General features: G+C 41.4%; 1 protein-coding gene across 1 annotated transcript in view; it reads right to left on the bottom strand.

Moving 5' to 3' along the window:
* The window catches only part of LOC104521046 (mitogen-activated protein kinase kinase kinase kinase 4), a gene marked incomplete at its 5' end in the record, with an annotated part of 28,840 nt that extends 8,863 nt beyond the window's left edge, over positions 1 to 19,977 (bottom strand). Inside the window, 11 exons of the mRNA XM_010162923.1 lie at positions 2,202 to 2,361; positions 4,991 to 5,140; positions 5,671 to 5,771; positions 7,813 to 7,947; positions 9,181 to 9,324; positions 10,809 to 10,967; positions 11,352 to 11,481; positions 12,135 to 12,308; positions 14,669 to 14,762; positions 18,454 to 18,572; positions 19,880 to 19,977. Coding sequence (XP_010161225.1) covers positions 2,202 to 2,361; positions 4,991 to 5,140; positions 5,671 to 5,771; positions 7,813 to 7,947; positions 9,181 to 9,324; positions 10,809 to 10,967; positions 11,352 to 11,481; positions 12,135 to 12,308; positions 14,669 to 14,762; positions 18,454 to 18,572; positions 19,880 to 19,977 — 1,464 coding nt within the window. The remainder of the gene's footprint in view (positions 1 to 2,201; positions 2,362 to 4,990; positions 5,141 to 5,670; positions 5,772 to 7,812; positions 7,948 to 9,180; positions 9,325 to 10,808; positions 10,968 to 11,351; positions 11,482 to 12,134; positions 12,309 to 14,668; positions 14,763 to 18,453; positions 18,573 to 19,879) is intronic.
* Positions 19,978 to 22,262: the final 2,285 nt, after the last annotated feature.

The raw sequence follows: 22,262 nt of genomic DNA, 5'->3' as shown, positions 1-22,262 counted from the left end.
ACTCTTATCCAGATTAAGTGAAAAAGCTTTGAGAGCAATCAGTGCTCAGTGACACAAACTGCAAATTTCCAAGTAGGAGTCATAGATCTATGTGACCCTTCTTGCAATAGTTCCCTTTCTAAAGCAGAATATAAGAAAGCCCTTTGTTCCTTATATATCATCTGCCTTTGAAACACACTCTCTGGTAACAGTGACTCTTCAGGACATAGCGTATAGTAAGAATAATACAACTAGAAAAGCCTGTAATAGTTACAAATAACACCCATGGTTTAACAAGTATTAAACATGAGTTTAGGATTAATCTCTGTCAGGACACTTACATAAATGCAGTTGATTTTAAAATTGTTTCATCCCAAGGCAGGAAAAAGGAGTTCTAACTTGTGAAGTACACATGGGAAAACAAAGGAGAGTTTAAATACTTTTGAAAATCATATATGCATACCATGAGGTGGATCAGACATTACAGTTTCAAGAAAACGTTGATATTAAGTAAGCCTGCAACTTTTAGTAAGACCTAAGGAAGCAAACCGCATAATGACGTGCTGCTTGAAAGCTTCCATCTCCTTCAGATTGGATTTGTCAGTACAGCTTCCAATTATGTTCAATATTCCTCATTAGAACTATTCTTACCCTGGCTGAGTAATTGCTTTTTGATTATTGATTATTTCTTATGGTGTTTCTAACACAATCCAGAGGGGATGTAAAATTTAAACATATTAAAGACCATTACATATTCTTATGAAAATGGCGAATTGACTTGATACATTTAAATTATGCCCCGGAGCTCTGAATATGGGCTGAAAATTAGAGACAGGGCTATTCAGTGAAGGGAAGGAAACACTATATAGTCAGCTTATAACCTTATACCTGCTTTTTGAAACTAAAGCAGTTTTGTTGCTGAATTTTATTGAAACAGTGCAAAAATAAAAAAGTTGTCTTGTAGCAATTTGTGTTACAGAGGTGGGCTTATTGCCTTCAATACTGTTGAAAACCCTCTACAAATGTCAGACCTGGCATTTACTCAAGGGTGTTACTCTACTGATTTTAATGGGCTTTTCCTAAAACTACCCAGCTAGAAGTGAAAGGAGAAAGGTGAAAAGCCACGATTTTTCACTGTGGCATCCAGTTTCTGCCAAGATAATAATATGCTTTTGTACAGTCCAAGTGTCTTGGGCTTTTTTGTTTGTTATGTTTTTTTTAAGATGCAGAAGAATCATAGAATGGTTTGGGTTGGAAGGGACCTTCAAAGGTCATCTAGTCCAACCCCCCCTGCAGTGAGCAGGGACATCTTTACTAGAGCAGGTTTCTCACAACCCCATCAAGCCCGACCTTGAATGTTTCCAGGGACAGGGCCTCCACTACCTCTCTGGGCAACCTGTTCCAATGATCTACCACCCTCATATTGAAGAACTTTTTCCTAATATCCAATCTGAATGTACCCTTTTCTAGTTTAAAACCGTTACCCCTTGTCCTATTGCTACATGTCCTTGTGAACAGTTCTTCCCCAACTAGAAGAACAGGAGTGAGCCATAAAAGAAATTAAAGGCAACAAATAATAAAACCAAAATTCTGCTTGTGTTGTTCTTGGTTTTCTCTACACTGTTAACCTGAAGCCCGCTGGGGAAAGTGAAACAAACAGCTGTCCTTGCTACATTACGATCAGAATCTCTGCCTACAAAGCCAATTGCAAGCACAGAGAGACTAAGAATCTATTAGAAATAACCTGGGCTGGCAGCACTGTGAATTGAAAGTGATAAAATTAAGGGGCCATTTGACAGCAGTTACAGACCTCTTCAGTAACTGACTTCTTTATAATTGTGAATTTTTACATAAAACACTGTGGGCTATGAACAAAGTAAGAAACAATAGCACCTTTTCTCCCTCTAATTCACGTAATTCTTTCTGTGAAAACTGCTAGTAGGCTGCATCCTTGGTGAAGTGTGGCTGTATAGTCAAGGTATGATGCAATAAACAGTGTGACAAGAACACAAACTCGATGATCCAAGCATGAAGACCCTATTGCAGTCATTGGCTGTCTTAACACAAACATACATACATCTGTTGACGCTTTACACACCTGGTTTTCTCAGAAGTTGCTTTATGTGCCATACAACCACTTTCATATGAATACAAACCTCAAAGAAGTCGGGCAGCATACAGCAGAACCTTATATTTAATGGAGTGCTGTTTTTCATACATACCTACAGATGCTGGCATTTCTCCCCACTGTAAAACAGTCTCCTTTGTGAAATGCCCATATATATCAATGTAGATGCCTTCATCTTCATAGGCCAGTAAAAGCTCCATTCCGCTGGTATTCGGGAGGATGATAATGGCATGTGGGCGAATAGTTCCCTGGATCTAGAATCATATTTTGCTAAGATTTATATCAGAAAATGGACTGCAATTTTAGTGATTACATCAATCCAACTAGCTTGGCAGAGCAATAAAAAGAACTAGCTCATGGCTCATGGAAAGTGAAAGAAAAGCCTGTTTTCAGAAAGGCTGTACAGTTTGGTAGCTAGCCTCTGAAACAGGCTTTCTCTCCTCCTCCCCCCTTTCAATATGACAGTAGGTTTCCAAACAAAGCAATGTTCAATATTTCACTTTATATTTACCAATATTAATTGGTTTTAAGAAGCCATGGAGCCACTGAGACACAATAATATTTACTTATTCACTCACAAAACACTTGCATTATATAAATAGAATAAAAGTGAAATAAATTTGAATCACAATTATTTCAGAAGATGGAGGAAGAAAAAAAAGCTTCCACATTCCAGGAAATCAGTGCTTTCACTTTCCATGATATTTCCCTATCCCCACTCACAAGCTAAAACCTGTAAACTGAACAATATTTACAGCAAGTGGAAAAATTACCTGGACCTTTTCAAATACAAATACCTTTCTCTCCCCTTCCCACATCCCTCACTAAAAATAGTTCCCCATGTCAATGCTGTTGAGCACACACTTTCTGCATGCCACAGGAACAGTGCATTTCACTCACACAAACTATTTTAACAGCTGTTCAATGCACTAGAATCTCACCCAGAAGCCAACATGTCCCAAGTGAAAGAAAAAAAAAAAGTTAAGGTTTTTTTTTTTTCTTCTAAACCATGAAGGTGGGGTTTTATGAAAGCATTTTTGAAAGAAAAAGAAGACAGCCTTAAGAAACAATAACAGAGCATTTCCTTGTTTAAAGCAGTACTCAAAACAGGATGTTACATAGTAAATTAAACTACTGCAATTAACGTTTTTATAGAAAGCATATGACTGGAGTTTCTACATCATTTTCACAAGCCAGCAACACACAGAGCTTTTTTTTTTTTTCTTCCCTTCAAGCACATACATTTATGCACACTGCAAGGGCACAAGGAACAGTAAAAGAAGCACTGAAGCTGTACTTGCCAAACTGAATACACTCAGGCCAACCACTTGACTCCGTGCCTCCGCAACAACTATCCGTAACACTAGAACGGGTATCCAGAGTCGCAGAGCAATTTTAATGCGTTGCCTTGGTACTCGCATGAGCGATCGAAGCAGGTAAGAGATGAAGAAAGAGGTGGGGAACCAGGAAAAGAGGCTACCAGAAAGCAAGAGTATCTAACGTCAGCCTGGTAAAGTCTGGTCTGTTGCCACCACAAAGCTCCTTGAGAGAATTATCCAATTCCAGCAGATGCTCTTTAAAATAATAAAATACCAAAAAAAAAAAAAAAAATAGAGCCACTGTAGCAGCAGATTTATTTCAGGTCTAAGACTCTAATGGGAAAGTGTATTTTTAGTACATGCTAACTTTTGGTTGAAGAGCACGCATAAATGGGGTCAGACTTAAAGGTGCCCCACATATTCAGGACAGTCACCTGGGAAATCTCTCTCATTGGGTACATAATTCTATTTGCAGCCTATTGAAAAACTAAAGCTTCTAAGAAGGTTCACTTTTTTCTTTGCCTTTCTTATCTTGGGCAATTATGCTAATGATCTTTTTGACAAGTCATTATTCACCGTAGCAACCAGCTTCCAGGGATGGTATGCAGGCACCATGCTTAGATTTATAAATTGATGTGAATTTGTCACAGTTGCACAGTTAATAAAACTGCTAATTGTCAGATTAAATAAACCCTCTAACAAAACAAATATTAAGTCCCTTAAAAAAAACCCAAACAAACCACAAATAAACAGTGCAAGCTTTTAGTGCGTCGTTGAACAGTTTGTTCTGAACAGCTAGAAAGCTAACTTTTTTAATTAAGAGAAGTTTCTAAACTTAACAGCCATCCTCAAACATTGTGTCCATCAGAAACACAGGCCTGACAGAATTTGAAGGTTGTCACTTGTTAGGGCAGCAGAGTGAAGTGGCTCGTGCAGGAGGCATGGGTTTTCACTGGTTTGAAAACGTGGGGCTGAGAGTGGAGAAAAAGAAGTTTAAAAAAGAAAAAGGTTCAAGGCACAGGCTGCAACATGCAGATCTGGAATGAGATTTCCTCAGACCTCCCGAGCGTAACTTTGGGACATATTGCCTTGGGATACAAGGAGGCCAAGGCACCCGGATGAGCGAACCCTCTGCCCTATGGAGCTCTGTTGACTTCAGGGAGGTTTACATCTCAATTCAGTGATAGTTTAATCAGCTTGTTAGCAAGATTGAAAAGCACAGCGGCAGATTGTAAAAGTCACCTAAATTCATGTAGATATTATTGTGTCTTTGATTGCTTAAGAAGTATTAAATTTCCAGGATAAATCAATTAAAAATTGTACTGTCCATACAAGAGGCCTTCTGACATTAAACCATTAACATTGATACTCGAAATGTGATAAAAGCCTTTTAACAGAACTTCAGTGTTATAAAAGTATGTGAAAAGTGGTTTTCGATTAGCTGGCATACAATAATTATTCTCTTACCCTGTCTTTTGAAATACAGAACAACTCGTAACCTGATCATCATCAATATACACCCCAAAGAACAGAGGCTTTTATGTAATTTTCTGGAGTATCTTACGTGTGTTGGAAGGTACAGGTCATACACAGATCCGGAGTCCACATCAATAGCATGAAAGCCTACCAGTGAGCCATATATGACTTTTAATCTTTGTCCATTTTCAACGGTCAAGTCAACTGACAGTGGTTTGTGATGAAGTGAGGTAAAGGACTGGAAAAAGAAAAATACGCTATATAACATAATAAAGCCGTTGGTTCACAGATCTACATACATGATCTTAAGAATTTTCAAAACTCAAAAGTCAGACAGCTAGTTCTGTTAAATAGTATATCACATTTAAGGAGCTAAGTATCCATTATCCACTAAACTGTAAGGAGAGCTGGATATTTTACTTCTATTTTTTAAAAAAATCCAGATTCTAGGAGCAGACTAGGCAAAAATTAAGCTGAGTACCATTCATGTTCAATTTCCTCCTCTTTTGAGGGAAATCAGCATCAACTTTGTGAACTCAAACATACATTTTGGCACAGCACTGAAACAAGTTATTCACATCTAACAGAATCATGACTGTGACAGTTTTATGCCTGCCATCTCCAACGTATGTCAAATGAGCTATGTTTTCTTTAAAAAAAATACTCATTTTATCTAGAAAGAACTGTTATACAAGGCAACAAAAAGCAAACGCAAAGAGTAGGATGAGAGACAACGATACATCTGAACCAAAGTGAAGTTTCACTTACCTTAAAAGCCATGAATTTGTGATAAGGCTTTGGAGCCCAAGCATAAACCTCCACTGAGTTTTTCAAAGCAATTACAAGGAATTTGATTCTCTCATATTTTACTGTAATACAAGAAGAACAATTCCTTAGGTACCAGACAGACACTTAAATCAAAGACCATTTCATCACATGAAATAATTTCAATGGACTACTTGTAGAGGTAGATACTATCCAGCAAGGGAGACTAATGGATTCTGGACATCAAAGTTTAATATCACCAGTGACAATACCTTGACTGAAAACCTACAGTTCATTTATTCTCAGTAAAGCAATATGACTGTTAACAACATTTATATATTGCTTTTCATATATCTATAAAAAAACCCCAAACCCCTTGCTAGTCAAAAAAAGAAGGTCTTGACTCTACAAGCTGAGCCAACCTACTTTATTTTTCACGTGTGAACACACAGTTTTTTTGGTCGTGAATAAGCTACTTTTGGCTGAACAATTCTGTTACACTCTGCAGGATGAATTTTCATTTCACTGTTCACGTGTGGGGTTAAATCCCCACAGATTAACATGGGCAAAGGACTCCCAGGTTTCTGAGATGAGTAAGCATTTAAGAGATCAGCAATTTCTCTCAGTTGATTAAGGTCACGGTGGCCCCATCAAGCATAAATGAAGAATCATGCATTGAAAATTAAGGCTTCTTTGTACACTGTGTTTACACGCTTGCAGAGACAAGCATTTGCTTTGGGAACAGAACACCAGGCTATTGCATCCCAACACATTCACCCTTCATTTTACATTCAGTGTCTGCTTGGCAGGGATTTTTAAAAGATGCAGGTGTCACACTACTGAAGTATGGTTTGTTTTCTGAGGGAGGAGGGCTTGATCAGCTCTTCTGCTTACAAAAGGAGCAGTTTACACTGGCCAAACATACAGCAGAAGCATGAGGAGTGGCTAAGGATGGACACTGGTCAGGAAAATCTCACACAGGCAGAGAAAGGAAAAAAAAATAACCCAAACTCCACCAAAATGCAGAACAGCACATCCTTTTCTGCGTCTACCTGGATAAATATCTGTAAAATCAAAGGTCAAGATACAAGAAGATTCACCCACAGAAAAACAGCAGCTGTTTTGTCAAAGTAGTAAGAGTGGCTTGTCATATGTAAACACAGAAGCTCCTATCAAATGTTTGCCTAATTTTAGGATAACTGACTGTTTGGGTTTTTTTTTTAAAAAAACAACCCACCAAACTCAAAGATAAACAACTGAAGTGGATGCTTAGCTATAACTGCAAAGAAAGTAACAATCCACATCTGTTTCACATTCTTTCCTGGATTTAACCCTTGACGCTTTTAAAGCCGTGAGATATAAAAGCAAAAAAAAAAGTCAAGCAAGGTATTTCTGAGAGGCAGCCACCTTGCTGTCTCCTGCACTCCTCTATATCATTTCTCTATTTGACTTTGGAAAAAGTTTCACTTTCATATACCATCTTTCACCAAAGCAAAACTTGCACTATACATCACACCCCCTCACACAGTTAAATGACAGAAACTATCACAATACTGATGTTCACCTTCAAGAATGAACTGCCTGAAAGCCAAATAAAAGCAAGATGGTTTTTCAACTGCTACGGTACCATTTCCAGTGTTTAAGTTTAAACAAAGGTATATTTAAGTCTTTTATGATCTACAGACAGGGATGAGCTGTAGCACATCCAAGCTGATCTACCTATGGACATCCTACAAATAGGATCTGCTAGAACTTTACTAGTTCAGTTTCTTAGCAGTTACCCAGGACCAGGAGGGAAGCTGAATAGCAGGGAGCTGGAAAACATCAATCTAATTAAAACCTGAAGTAACTATAGAGCTTCTAAACCACTGACTGAGCAACAGACCAGGGCTGGCACTCTCTTCTTCCAGCCGTCACAGGGAATACCCAAAACAACATCCAGCAACTGCTGCAGGAAGAGATGCCACCTGGAATGGCAGAGCAAAGCATCTGCCACGTAAAACAAGGAGGTCTGAAAGAACTTGGAGATATTCAGCTCAATACAATCTTGAAACAGAGCTGAAGAAAAATGCTGGTGTCACAAGATGCAAAAGGACGATTAAGAAGCAATTCAAGGGGGGAAAAAAAAAGAAAAAAAGTCCTTACCAACTTTGTAGTGTACGCAGCTTTCCAGGTCACCCACAGACACCCAGCCTTGCCGCTTCTCCACCTCTGGATCATTGCGCAAAATTTTATTTCTCAGCCATGATAAGTAATATACCCTCAATTTATTCTTCTTCCCTAGGATTTGGGGAAAAAAGCCAGACATAACACTTTAACTCACTGAAGTACAAACTCTCCCACACTTACAAAAAGCCAGAGTTTTGTGACCTTTAGTACAGGGGGTCTTTGTGCCTCATCAAGGTGAGAGAAGAGTCCAGCAGCACAAAAGAAATGCCCTGTGTGATGGTGACACACAGGAGGGAACTGGGACATGAGCAATCCTATAGCATATGGCACATGTGCACTTACCTTGTGACTCCGGTTTCAAGCAAGATTTTCACACCTGACTAAAATTCTTCCCTTGGGCCAAAGAACAGGTCTCTATAGATGCATACATTGTCAGAAATAACCACACTATCCAGCATCTACTCTTTGATGTGAAGGAAGGAACATTTGGCCTACAATGGCCATTTTGAATAAGTGACTCATTTTGTTCTAATTATCTGACAATCTTCATTTCAAGTAGCTATTTTCTTTTGGATGCCTTTCCAGGTGAGAATTACTTTGTCATCCTTTATCTCAGTCAGTCTTTCTGTAAGGACTAAAGTACTGGTCAGCACCAGCCTGGGGTCACAGGCTAGTTTAAAAGAGAAGGAATGTGTCACATGAGCAGCTGGACCTGACAATACGGGACAAAGAGCTCTCACCATCACCTACCACAGTGAGTCTGGATTGGAGACAGGGAGCTGCCATTCTTTGCTGGACCTACATCTCTGACCTTCTTATGTACTAAGCATCCTTTGAAGCCACTCTCATCTGTGGGGAATGAGGGCCTCAGTACCTCACAGGGCAGAGTCCTCCAAGCTGTCTGTCAGCAAAGGTTGAAGATGCTACTCCATTTAATGTTACTGATGCTTTCACAGTATACATCACTCTCATGTTACTGCTCATACACAGAAAGAGGTTATTTAATGGTATTTTAATAGAATTGCACTTAGACAGATGCTCACCCATCACAGAAACAAGCACACCGACTGACAAACTACACCTTGCTGAGAACCACTTCATTTTAAGGATATGAAACACTTCATACTTCCACAAACCATTTTACACATTAATCAGTTAATGAAATATCCCAAAGCCTCTCCGAAATATATGTTAAAAATTCAAGAGAGTTTTCCTATTAACAAGAATAACTGTCCTGTGATTTTCTGCAAGAGAAAATTCCTCAACCTAGTTTATAACCTAATTCTTCTTTTTAATTGCTTCCAGCCCCAATGCAGGTCAGATACTTTTAGACACTGAACTAACCTGATATAGTAATTAGCACATTGAGTCCTTCCAGAACATCCATTTGCTGGAATCGCCTCCTTGTAATCAGCGAATAAACTCTTCCTTGCCCACTTCTGTCCAGCAGCCACAATCCATTCTCTGTTCCCACCAGTAAATTTACTCCTGTTGATACATGGAAAAAAATACTGCATAAATCACCTAATGATTCAGAGGCCACCAAGTGTTCGTTATTTTGAGAACTGATTCTTATTTAGTCTCACTTAATGGTACCTGATAATTTCGCTGTTGCTCTGCAGGTGACCTCCCAGAAAAATTAATTAAAAAAAAAAAAAAATCTCACCATTACAGTTTTTACCCAGAAAAATATTTATATGCCCCTGTAACTTGAAAGATAGTAGTTCCACTGAAGTCAATGTTGATTTAAACAAAAAGGAAAATACTTTGCAAACTCGAACTTCTCAGGTGCCCTTGGAAATCACAGGAGGACCAAACTTGTGGGATGAAGGGCTGCTGTTACAAGGAAGCGCAGTGTGTGTTTGAAAATGGTCTGTGAAGGCTTTCAAATATCAAATTAAAGAAGTGAATCCCTCTGAAATCCACCTGCTCCCAAGGAAGCAAAGGCTCCAGCGGGTTGCTGACATCAAAGATGTCAAAAATCGTGTTCAGCTGGCATGACAGCTAGGTTTCCTAATCAGCAGGTTCTAAAGAAACAACATGAGGTACCCTGCTGTAACAAGCAACCTCCTCTACTGGCAATGCTCTGATGAGTACTTGGTGCTCTTCAGCCTCAACACACATTTAATTACAGACCTTGCCACACAGCTCTGTTCTTAATTTAAAATCTTGGACTCCTACAAACATACATTACACAAAAATCTGTGAAGCTGTAAACTGGAAATCTACATTTTCTTTGGATAATGTTTCATCTACTTCATTTATTTTCCATTCCAGACTCAAAAAGTGAGGAAGAGTAAAAGGCTGGGTAAGTCCCATAGAATACGTCTGTTTTGAAGGAAAAAGATGGTTAAAACAAGAGCTTAGCTAGTGTGACACTGGGACAAGGTCTACAGTTGTTGAAAACTGGTCTGACTATTCTCATCTTGGTTTTACACCACCTGAAGCTGACCCAGTAAAAAGGGTGACCCGGCAAGGTTCTAAGTAAGCAGTGAGAGCAGGAACTAAGGAAGCCAAGCTTTTGGAAAGACTGACACCTGACCTGCCTCAGGTTCTTGGACACCTAACACACACAACAGCAAAAGGCTTCAGGTTTGGATTATTTCCACTGGGTCAGGGCTTAGTGTGATCAGCTGTACTCGTAAGCAGCCAAGACAAGAGCAAGTACCATGAGCTGCATAAGTTATGAAAACATTTGCAACTTTTGGCTCTTCCAACGAGCGCGGTTTCAATTTGGTGCCTGATCAAAACATTTTCTCATTCTGATGTACAAAACCCTTTGCAACTGTAAGTCATCTGTTTGCCATCTTCTACCAGGAAGGCAGTGACGCAGGTACCTACTCAGTGATCCACTCCAGGACTTTCTGACAGGAGAGGTGCAATATGACTGTGAAATCTGCCTGGCATATGCTGCCAGCCTCTCCTGCTGCTGCCTTCCCTCCACACACATGCCCAAGTACTTCTGAGCTTACCCCACAAAGCAGCGCAAAGGACCTCTGAGTTGAATTTCTTCTTGTATTTACGAATTTCTGGACTGTCACTCTGTGGGCGGATATTCGTTGGGTTGACGTTGACAACGGAGCCCTTCCTTGCATTTTCTCTCCTGACAGGCTCAGGTTTTGCACTAGGTGCTAGAAGGAAGGCCATAGGCAATCATGAAAAATGCATGTGTTTAGCTACATCTCACCTTTGACCTGTTTATGGCAGAATGAAAGAAACCCCAGAGGGGTGAGAAAACACCTCGGGAGCATTACATAGCCAGAGGAAAAACCCACACATCTGGAAAATTCCTCCAGCATTCCCAAGTAGGCACTGTGGTAACACAGCAGTGGAGTAGAGCAAGCCACATCTAGGAGAAGGGCAGAAGCAGTGCAATGAAAATTCATACTGATGTAGTGTTTCAGTTTCTGGAGGTGTTACTGATCGTTTCCATTTTCAAGCAACAGGCCCCCCCAACTCCTGAAAGCAAAAGCAAGCAGGAGTGACATTTTATGAGAAAGGTAAAGCATACTCACGAGAACTACAGGAAGGTCCAACTGGACTGGTGGGAGGGGTGATGGGCAGAAGTCTAGGATCTATGAATGAAGTAAACGATGTTGTAGATGATGTGCTGCTCTTTGAAGGTGTGCTTTCAGTGCACGGGGTCTACAAGGAAAAACAAGAGCTGCTTCAGGAATATGATGGTAGGGGAGCAGACAGCACACAGCAATGCAATGCCTCTGAGGTTCAGGAGAAATGGCATGTGGTATACTTAGACAAGACAAAGAGTCTTACAGCAGTAGCTGTTGCCTCAGGTAAGGCAGTTTAGGATGTGACCCCTGACAGAGCTGTTATCTGCCTCCAGTGACGCTTCTCCCCAAGAGAACCCTGTGTTAGAGTCCCTTTAGGGCTTCTGAGACTTGCTGCCCTGGCCCCTGTGCTCTCCCACCTGGTAGTTGGCTGGAAGAAAGCCAGGGACAACGAGCAGAGGCAGACAAGAGCACTGTGTTGCTGACATGAGAGGTAAAGGAGCAAAGGGTAAAAGCCCTTCTAGCTTGTCTAAAAGGGGAGAAAAAAGGAAGAAAAGAAAAGGGAGCAGAGAGAGAGATGGAGGCAAACAAGTAGAACAACCAAATCTGTCAGGGAGCTCAAGATTTCTTATCTGCCCCCTACACAAAACTTTTAAAGAAAAGAAGGGATGTGGTGAAAAATCTCATTGTAAAAAGAGACAGGACAGATGAAGTTAAAAGGCTCTCAGGCTCCTAATGGCTAGAGGAAAAAGAAGATACAATTCGTTCGGTCTGTAATTTCTCTCTTACCTTATTCAGAAGCTTGTTCTGAGCTTCCTGGCTAGTCAGTGGCACTTTTGGTGGGTTCACAGAGGAGTCTGAAATTTGGCTTTGCTGGAGGAGATCTGGCAGGAGATAGTTCTGGTTGTTTATGCTCCAGAGGCCTTCTTGGATGCTAGAAATTTGTTTCCCTAAAATCTGATCCTGCACATGAGAACATACAGTTAAACTCCACATTTAGCGTACTTCCAATGCACTATACAACTCCTGTTAATTAGGACTGGCTTCCACTCCCAAAATGCTCCACAAATGCTCCTCATCTATGTTACCTCAGCCACACAAAAAAGCAACTTCATCATCAGAGACACCCGAGATAGAATCAAATGACTGGCCCTAATGTTACAGATCTGGCCTCTACCTACCACAGTCAGAAGTAGGTACATCTTGGTTCTGGACCTGCATTTAGTTCAGGGCGCCTTATAATTCATTTCATTGCTACTTTCCATTTGTGTTCCATTTAGGAAATCTCATTCTAGAATTACGACATTCAGTAGGATCCAGTATCAGCGTTTCCAGTAGAATGATGTTTGGTGCTGCAGACCTCCTGACAGGAACCCACCAGCTTCAAGGAAATACTTGTAAATTATGTACAGTGTGAAGCACCACACAAGCTCTCTCCCCAACAGCACAAAATATGGAGTCAGAGGTTGGTTTCTGGGAATACATGGCTAGAAGCTTTGAGAGGAAAAAGAGATGGGATGTGTAAAGCAAGCAGTGTCCCAGGTGGGGAAGGCAGTGCAGAGGGATCTACCCCTGGCCGTGATCAGTCAGTGTACCTGAGCATCAGCCCTGGAATGTAGAGAGTGACAGGAACCCCGTGCTACACTAAAGAATTCCTCTGAATTACACCGAAGCAAAAAACACCACCAAACTCAAGCAGCTTCTGGCTGGTTGAATTCAAGACAAGTCTGTACACTGTACTGACTTAGATAAACAACCTACTGAAATAATCAGATCAGCTTTTTGGAATGCTGGTCAAAATATGGAAAAAAAATAAGGTAAATAATTCTAAATAAAAGACATTTCCTTTTAAAAGCCAAGTAATTAACTAGAAATTAATTGATGCTCTAAGTATTTTACATTTTAATTTAGATATAAAAAAATCAACCAAACCAAACATATCTGTCAGTATTTGAGATTAGGGAATCAAACCAGTATGAGGCTGCTTTGTTCAGTTTTGAGTCTGATTCAGGTGAACTGAACCAAACCCCCATCTGAATCATTTGGGCAGTTTGGTATACCCTAACCACTTCAAACCAGTTCATGATGATGGGTTGGGGAAAGGGATGTTGGAAGAAGTCATGGAGACTCATGATGGCTCTGGCTGGTGAAACAGAGGTGAGAGGAACGGATAGGATTCTGCATGAGAAGGAGGGAGAAGACTGGAAGGCATCGGAGAGATTTGTGAGGAGAGATGGCAGTCATCTGTCTGTTCTCCCTCCCACACTGTCCTCAAACCCACCAGAATATGTGACCTCCACTCTTTTCCATCCTCCCTCATCCTCAGTCTGGGCCTCAAAGACCCAATCTTTCTCCTTTCTCTCAAGCAGCCTATTTCCAATGCCCAGATTTCAGGGGAAAGGGAAAGCTCTCAGCTGGTTTTGCCCCGTTCATAATTCCTTCTCTGGAGCAGGGTCTTTTCTCCTCAGAGAAGCCAAAGTGGGACTCCTTCCCCAGTCAGGAAGGATGCCATCTGGTCTGAACTTAGAAATCACACCAGAGGTGAAGAAAACTCCTTTTTCTTCCTAGCTCTGCCACAGCTCACACAAGCAGCTCTGGGAAAACCACCAGTTTCACAGCAATTTATTTTCCCTATCTGTGAAATGAGAGTACACTCAGAAATACATGAGAAGTGCTCTGATGCCAAGTGCAAGTCTTATTACTGTAATATTTTTTTTTGTTTGTTTTCAACCACAAAGAACATTGTTCTGCTTTGTCTGACTTCATCTTTTCTGCACTAATATTTATCACAGGGGAAAATCCACAGGACTTGAAGTCTGTACTACAAAATACAGCTGGGAAGGAACCACAACATGACATATGAGAAGACAGACATTTCTGCTTAGCCTGCAGGGAGAGATTAAGCGTTTTTCCCCTCTTCTAGTTATATTTTAAGAAGAGGTAGTTCTCTTTATATCAGAATAAAAAAGGTCACGATTTTAAAAAATAGTAACAATGCACACCAACAATATTCAACATTATTGCTTTTTGCAACCTGCCCAGCGTGCTCAAAAAATAGTTCACATCATAGAAACTGCTATCAGTTCAGTAACAAGGATGAATAAAGAAGTGCAATTTCACACCTAAATGTAAGAATTTTTATAGAAAGCACAAAACCTGAAACTACACATTTTTTTCAAGGCTTATAGCTATAATTTGCAATGACAGAGCAGGACTTCAGAATGAAAACGCTGCTGAGAAGAAACAGATACAGCGTTTATCATGCACATTAATGATCTGACTCCCCTCCACTGTACCCACCCCCTTACAAATGGCCAAATTACCTTCTGTTCTGTGACCGTGCTTTGGGGTTTCAGTTCAATTCCATCTGGTACTCTCGTCCTTGAGAAATCTGCCACTCTGCTGCTTAGCAGTTGCCTGGTAACAAATTCCAATTAATGAACAGAACTATTTCAGGGAAACAAAAAGAGCCCAAAAAACCCCCACTTATACGTGTTGAAAAGTGAGCAGAGTTAACATTCACTAGTTACACTTAAAGGTTCTTTTACAAAAGCAAGCTAATTAGTCTGGGGATGTGCCTGAACAGACTCGAGCCTGAGGACCACTCACACACAGCAGGAAGCTCTCTCCACCTCAATGGAGAGCATCCCTTCACCTCCCTGCATTCCATCCATCACTTTTCAGACACTGCATAGCTCAGGCAAGTGAGAGCTTGTCCCTCAAGCTGTCATTTGAGAAGTGTCAATTTCAAAATTTCTCCTGTCTCCCCTCATACACTACCCTGTAGGGTGCAATTTTGAGCCACCCTGCTCTCCAAAGACCATCAGCTGCACTTGCAAGGGGGAGAGCTGCTCCTCTGCTACATGCTGCTATCGGGGACCTTTCTGCCAACGCCTACCAGACAGGCTACACTGGAATTTCACACTGTGAATCAGTCCCTGAAACACAGATATCCTCACCTTACATGCAAAGACACAAAGAAAATGTTACCCAGTGCACAGAGACAAAAGAACGTACAAGCTGCTGGACAGGCTGGGGCCAAAAGCCCACCTAGCCCAGTATCCTGTCATCAACAGTGACCAAAAGCAGATACCTAAAGGAAGAGCAAGGACAAGGCCAGCACCTGTTGTGATATACCCCAGCACGCTATTGCTTCCTATGCAACCAGTGGTATCTTTGCATTTGAAACTTATTTACCCAACTGGAACTGCCTCAAACTTCTGTCAGTGAGGCTGTGGCCCCATTTCTGTGCATTCCACCCCACATTATTTATCTATTCCACTTATTTACTTATATTCATATATTTATTACTGCAATCCATTTAAGCCTATTACATTTCTGCTTCCTTTCCAGTAATTCTAAAGATGACTGGACTCAGGATGCTGGTGTGAAGAGCTCTATGGTGCTATACCACAACTGGTAGGAGAGTGTAAGGGTGATTTTTTTTTTTTTTTTTTAAATGTTGCCCAATGTGATAAAAAAGAAGGTTTGGCGAGACATCTACTGACTTAAGATGGTTGTGAAGGACTAGAAGATTTTATGGCTTTTTTTGTTTATTTTTTGCTTTTGGCTCCCCTACTGCCCTTCATGGGAGGGGTAAATCTGTGCGTACTGCATTTAGAAAGAAAGGCAAGATATGGAGTAGGATCAATGGTGAGTGCAAGGACCTGTTCTTATCAGGAAAGCAAGCAGCAGCTTATCTTAAATAATGTCAACCTCCCACTTATTAGGGGGAGAAAATAATTCCTCCTAGCCAAGCACACCACCTTATTCAAATTTTGGTAGAGAACAGCGTATAAAGAACAGAGAGGAAACGGAATTATACAAAATGAGCCCCAGGAAAATCAGTGTTTTAGGGGCATTGTGAATGCTGCAGGCATCCAGAGAGGAAGAGTTGAGTAGGAGAAATTAGCATCAATGGAATAGATGTGCTATACAAGTGGGTAAGATGCTGGATCACATACACTAACATCCTTTCCTTAAAATAAAAACCTAGTGTGTGGGGAAGAATTCTGGCTCATCTTACTGAAAAGAAAAACAAGATCAAAAGTTGTTTTACTAGTAACAGACAACTGCCCTTAGTCCTGGCTTCCTCAGAAATTAACTTTCTCAGGGTGGTTAACAAGATTTGTCCAAGAGAATATGAAGCTCTTTCTCTTGCACGTGTGTATGCCCCAAGTCTAGTCCTACTGGGCACCTCCATGAAAGCTGGAGCATGGACATCAACAGCTGTTCCATAGCCCAAGCAAGAACAAGAAACACAGATTGCCTTCAATAGCCAACAAAAACTTGGCCCAAGGTGTCTCAGCCAAAGCCCATATAGAAACACTTCTACAGACTGCAAGGGGCTTCAGATCCTGCATTCATATGCTTTAGATAGCAAGAAAACCAAAAATCTTCACTTCATCCAGAATATGCAAAGTTTCAATGCTGGCTGCTGCTTTCACTTCGATCACTACTCTTCTTGCTATTTATTTGGTAATAATAAGGATATATTTCCCAAAGTATCTATCTTTTAATATAAATGACATTCAGCTGAGGTGAAGGGACTTTATTAATAGACAAGATTATACTTCTGATTTTACAGGTGTTCTTGCAGTGTTGTGTGCCCAGGAAGGCAAACCTGACAGGGATCATCCAGCTAATTCCACTTCTCTAGAGGACTGGTGGATCTCACACACAGAGGAGATGCAAATAACACATGCAGATTTCCAAAGGTAGTGATACCACTCCTTCAAATCATCACAGCATGCAAGGATCACAGCAATCTAACACTTACACAACAAAGTCATTGCTACAGGGCAAATCCATATTTTTATGTAGAGTCTTTCTGAGGTCTAGGATGAATTCTATGACCTAGAGTGAATAAAACTTTTTACAGATCAGAATAAGGTGGTTTGGAAGAGGAGCAGTAAGAAAATAAAGGCATTACAGTAAAAAGACAGCTCTTTCAGGTGCACTGAATAAGCTGAAGGATTTTTAACATTCTTCCTCTTCATGTCTCAGCTTTGAAAATTAGCTTCAGAAATGCAAATCAGGAGCATACGCAGGCACAAAAACTCTACCTTCTTCAGAACAGCACAGGAGAAAGGACTGGTACCAGGCCAACACAAGAGCTTGCCAACAGTGCTACAAATCTGTGCGTCTCTGCCTGAAGACTGACAAAACCACATGTGCAATTGTGTCAGAAGAGCAAGAGCCCCACCCCAGAGAGCTCCGAGGCCCCGTGGTGCACTTCGAAGTACACCCTGGAACTCGAATTAAACTGAAGCATCTTCGCAAGAAAATTAGAAATTTCATTCATCAATACTAAAAAAATAATTCTGTTTGCTGTTCCAAACAGCCGGGCTGGCCAACTGACCCCCCGACTCTTTCACTTGGAGCAGCAAACTCTTCATGCTCCGTTATTTCTCCGAATACACACTTTTCATGACAGGTGAAACACCACAAGATGTCAGTCACAAAATCAACAAGATAAACCGGAAAGCTGGAGAGAAACGATTCAGATGAAATCGGCTTGGTGAAAGCCATAGCATCATCTGGCAACCACAGCAACTGTGCCAAATAACAATATATCATATTTTAGAAAAAACAAATCCTGCTTACACTATCCCCTCTTTATAAACAGCCCTGGTGAAGGAATCAGCTTTTCAGTGGCAATTATTTCTCCTGGAGTGAACAGACTACACGAATACAAGGGTCATGTTTGCATTGCTTTTTTCACTGTAGCCTGTATTTAGCATGAAGGTATACAGTTTCCTCTCCCTCTCCTTTTTCTTTCAAAAATTCCATTTAAATGTAGATCAATGTGAAGTACCTCTATAAAAGCAATACCTATTGATATTCAGTTAAAATGAGACTTTTCTTCATTGTCCCAGGGCAGCACATCATCAAAGCTTATTACACTGCACACATCTGATGGAGCAAACATTTACCCCGGGGAGTTCATTATAGTGCCATTAAACTGCTTAATTACAACTGACATAAATGACTGATAGTAACTTCAGAGGGGAGGTAGTATTTATATATGTCATCTTTTTCCAGATGTTTAAAAGTGTGTAATAAAAAGGAAGAAAATAATAATAATTAAAAAAAAAATCAAGCCAACCTTGTGGGGCTCATGTCATCTTCTTCGCTGCTGCTGACTTCATCACTTGAGGAGGAATAGTCTGCTGCTTTTAAGAATGCGTTGGCACTGTCCTTCCCCTTGGCAAAGGAGCCTGGACTCTGAGTAAAGAAAATTCAGTTTTGTTTTGGTTTGGTTTTTTTTTTTCCTCATGGAAGAACCCATCACTAAACAGCACATGCAGTATTTTACTGTTCCAGCAAATATAGATATGGTCACTTCCACACCAAAAAAGGTTTATTAGGTTTTTGATGCTTTTGCTGGTCCATCACAAGCGGGTATTCCACACAGGAAAGTGACCTGAGCCAAAACACTTGACTCTCCTAAAAGCTGAAAGGTGATTAACTTTATTCAGTATGTTATTTTGAATCTCAAACATTTACGATTCCGTCTTTGCACTTTGCAGGAGCGCAGAAGTACTTCCTTTTTCACACAAAGAAAGGAGCACTCTGCACCAGGGCTAAAGGATTCCACTGGCTTCAGTTTGGCTCCAGCCCTGGACTACCTTGAGGCTGGCAGTGCCGTGCCAGAGCCCAGGCTGTGTCTGCACAGACCAGGGATGAAGCACCCTTGGGCTGGAAAGGTGATACCAACACAGGCACAGCTCACACCCACGCGGCAGTTACGCATCCCAGTCCCACAGGAACTCAGATATAGGCCTCCCACGTCATTGGCAATGGCCTAAACATGGAGTCTTCTCCAAACCTCTGGTCCCTGACAAGCCAGGAGGGGTTGGGGACTCTGTTAGCTGCAGCTAACCCCTGCTGCCCTTCTCTGCATCCCCTGAAGCCACCCAAGGCTGCCAGCACCCCACAAACATTTAAAATGAGAAGCAGCACACATACAAGCTCCTGCACGAGGCACTGTGATCCCTGGTTGTCTGATAGGCATCCCCTCCCACTTCAAACAGCACCAAAGAAAATAAATGCCTTGGTAAATAAGATGGAGGAGTAGCAATCATCCTTTCCATCAGTGGCACGTCAGGAAATGGAGAGCCAGGACAGTCCAGAGTGTGTCACAGCCTGGTGGTGAGTATTCCAGGCAGTTACACACTGAACATTTGCACAAGCCACTGGCATGGTCTTGACTTCTGGGTTGCATGACAACTGATTAATGACTTCCTGAAACACTAAAGACATACACTTCCTTTCTAAAGATTTATGATCAAGCAGGCTCAGAAAACCTGACCTCTCTGCCAACGACCTGAGCTGGACACAAGTCAGACCTGGGCCGAAAGCTGATGAGACACATTAGTGCAGCAGTAAGCTCGAGCCAGCCCCATGCAGCCTCTCTGGTGGACTCATTACCTAGCAAACTCAAGCACCAACAGAGGAGCTGTCTGCATGGACATACCCTCAGTGAAAACTATGAACAAAACAAAAATATCAGTGGATTTAAAAGAACCTACTGCAATTTGGCCTGGATGAGAAACTTTTTCAGACTTCTTATGCAGCTGCAAGTGGTTCTGGGGCAAAGCGTTCCCTGCCTTGGCCAGTCCTGGATTCCCTGGAAAGAAAAAAAAAAAAAAAAAAAAAGTGTTTTTTTAAATGCTTGTGCAGCAGTAAGAGAGGGGACCAATAAGACAAGAACATACACCACCCAAAGCAGACACCAGCTTCTGCTGACAAAATTCTTTTTTCTCTTTGTTACAAAGTGAAATCTTTCTGCTTGTTTTCCAGGGGTTCAAGATGCCACAATGCTATGTATATAAATTGATGCTGGTACAGTTTAATGCTGCAAGAGTAAGACAAGAAGACCAAAATTTGTCAACGTATTCCCACCACACACCAGCAACAGTTTCATGGACTGGAAGGCAGCAAGGGAAAAGGGTGAGGGCATGCTAATCCCTTCCTCTCGTCCTCTTTTTGAGGGGAAACAGCTTATCATATCAGCAACTGCTAGACATATTCCTGTGACTGCAGACAGGGGTGTCAGGGAGAGGGTACAGGTGCCTGGGCTCCTGATGTACATTTTCATGAGCAAACAGACGTGGTGCCAAGATTTAGTCTTCATAAAACTGTTGCACAAAAACAGTCTAAAGGGTCTGATTCTCTAAACCCAACTGGGCTGAGGGCAAAGAGCTGCTCTAAACTCCATTCATTAACATGGAGTGCTAAAAGCAGAAGAGGATTCACCACTTCCTACAGCAGCACAGGGAGAACTATTTTCCAGTCCCTACTTCACCTGGGGCACACGGAGTGTCACTTCTCAGGTCCCACTTCCACTCTGTGTCGTGTGGAAGTAGGCAATAACAGCTCTAATTTTTGCAGAGAGACAGCCCTCACCGCGGGCCAACTCAGCATCAGGTGGCACCTTGTGACACTCAACCCAAGGTCAGGTATGGGTAGCAAGGAAGCTGCGGCACTACGCTTCCCTCCCAGGTGTCTTGTGGACCTACACTTGCCACCGTGCTTGTGCAGTTATTGAATACCCAAGCAAACAAGACTAGAGGAGGTGGAGTCCATCTGCATCTGCTGATGCCATGCTGGGGGGATGCTTGCAAGTAGTTAAGTGAGTCTTCCCTTTGAATGCCCCCACTGCCCACAGAGCTATCTGGGAAGAGCAAAAGTAGCTTTGGAGATATGCTGCCTTCTGCACACAATTCCTGATACAACTGAAGGGAGGGAAAGCAGATGTGCCCTCAACCCTGAACCTGGGACACACTAGTCAGCTGAGCTTCTGCCTTGTTCAGCCATTTTTCCCATGACTATCCCACTGGTACCAACAGGACTCTTTGCAAGTTAAGGGGGGAGAATTCAAACTCACACAAATTAGGATTTGTATTTGGTAATTTAGATAGTTTTGTCACAATGGCTTCATGTATTCATGAGTTTTGCAAAGCTTTTAAAATTCAGAATTCCTTATTGGTCAGCGAGTACCTAAGTAGCTCAGCAGAAGTATTAGCTTTAAAGTATTTATAGCCCTTTCCTGCCCAATTCATTATCCCTGTGGGTTTGGAAAAGCAACAAACTCTTTCTGGAACACCATATGCCAGAACTAGCTGTAATTTCATGACACTTAAGAACCCAAGGAGACAGTTTAAACCACAAGGGAGGTTTTCTATTCTTTCCATTGCTGGTGAGGTTTTCATTTCCCCATGCCAAAATAGCACAGGAGTTACACATCACACAGACGTTACAAAGTTGAGCTGGGTTGTTGCACATTGTTCATCTCTATGCTGTTATTCAAACACAAAATGACATAAGAGCAAAAATAAACAAAGCCCAAGCAATTTAAAGTGTGCTTTGGATTTCTCTTGAAGCAAAGCTTCCTATTGTGTGTAGCTGGTAAAAGCAAAACAGGCTTGATTGTGTAAGTGTAATAAATAAGCAATTTGTTCTTGATTTATCAAGGACTTGCAAATTAACAATGTGAGCCTCATTTTTTTTAATTTTTTTTTTTTAAATGACCTCAACAACTAACTGGTGTGGTTTTTGAACATTTTTGGCATCTACCCTGCTTTGAGTTGGGTGTGATTCCTCATGTCCCCCATCTTTAGTAGGAAACTCGGATGCTAAGCATTGTAACACACCCCTGCTTTGCAAGGAGCTACACAAGAAATTGCCCTACAGTTGACCCACAGAAAACGCCCTTATGAATAACAATAGAGGAACAAAGCTGTCTACTTCTGCTTTGTGTCCCAATCTGGCAGAATCTCAGGTCATGTCTCAGGAACCAGTCTGTACTGCAAAAAATCTGCACAACCATGAGCAAGCACACTGCATTTCTACACCACCACCAGTGATACCAAGATAGTTTACAAATCACAGAATCACAGAATGATGGGGATT

The sequence above is a fragment of the Antrostomus carolinensis genome, unplaced genomic scaffold, assembly GCF_000700745.2.
Source record: "Antrostomus carolinensis isolate BGI_N321 unplaced genomic scaffold, ASM70074v2 scaffold53462, whole genome shotgun sequence".
Lineage (NCBI taxonomy): Eukaryota > Metazoa > Chordata > Aves > Caprimulgiformes > Caprimulgidae > Antrostomus > Antrostomus carolinensis.
This window is presented reverse-complemented; position numbering and strand designations above follow the sequence as displayed.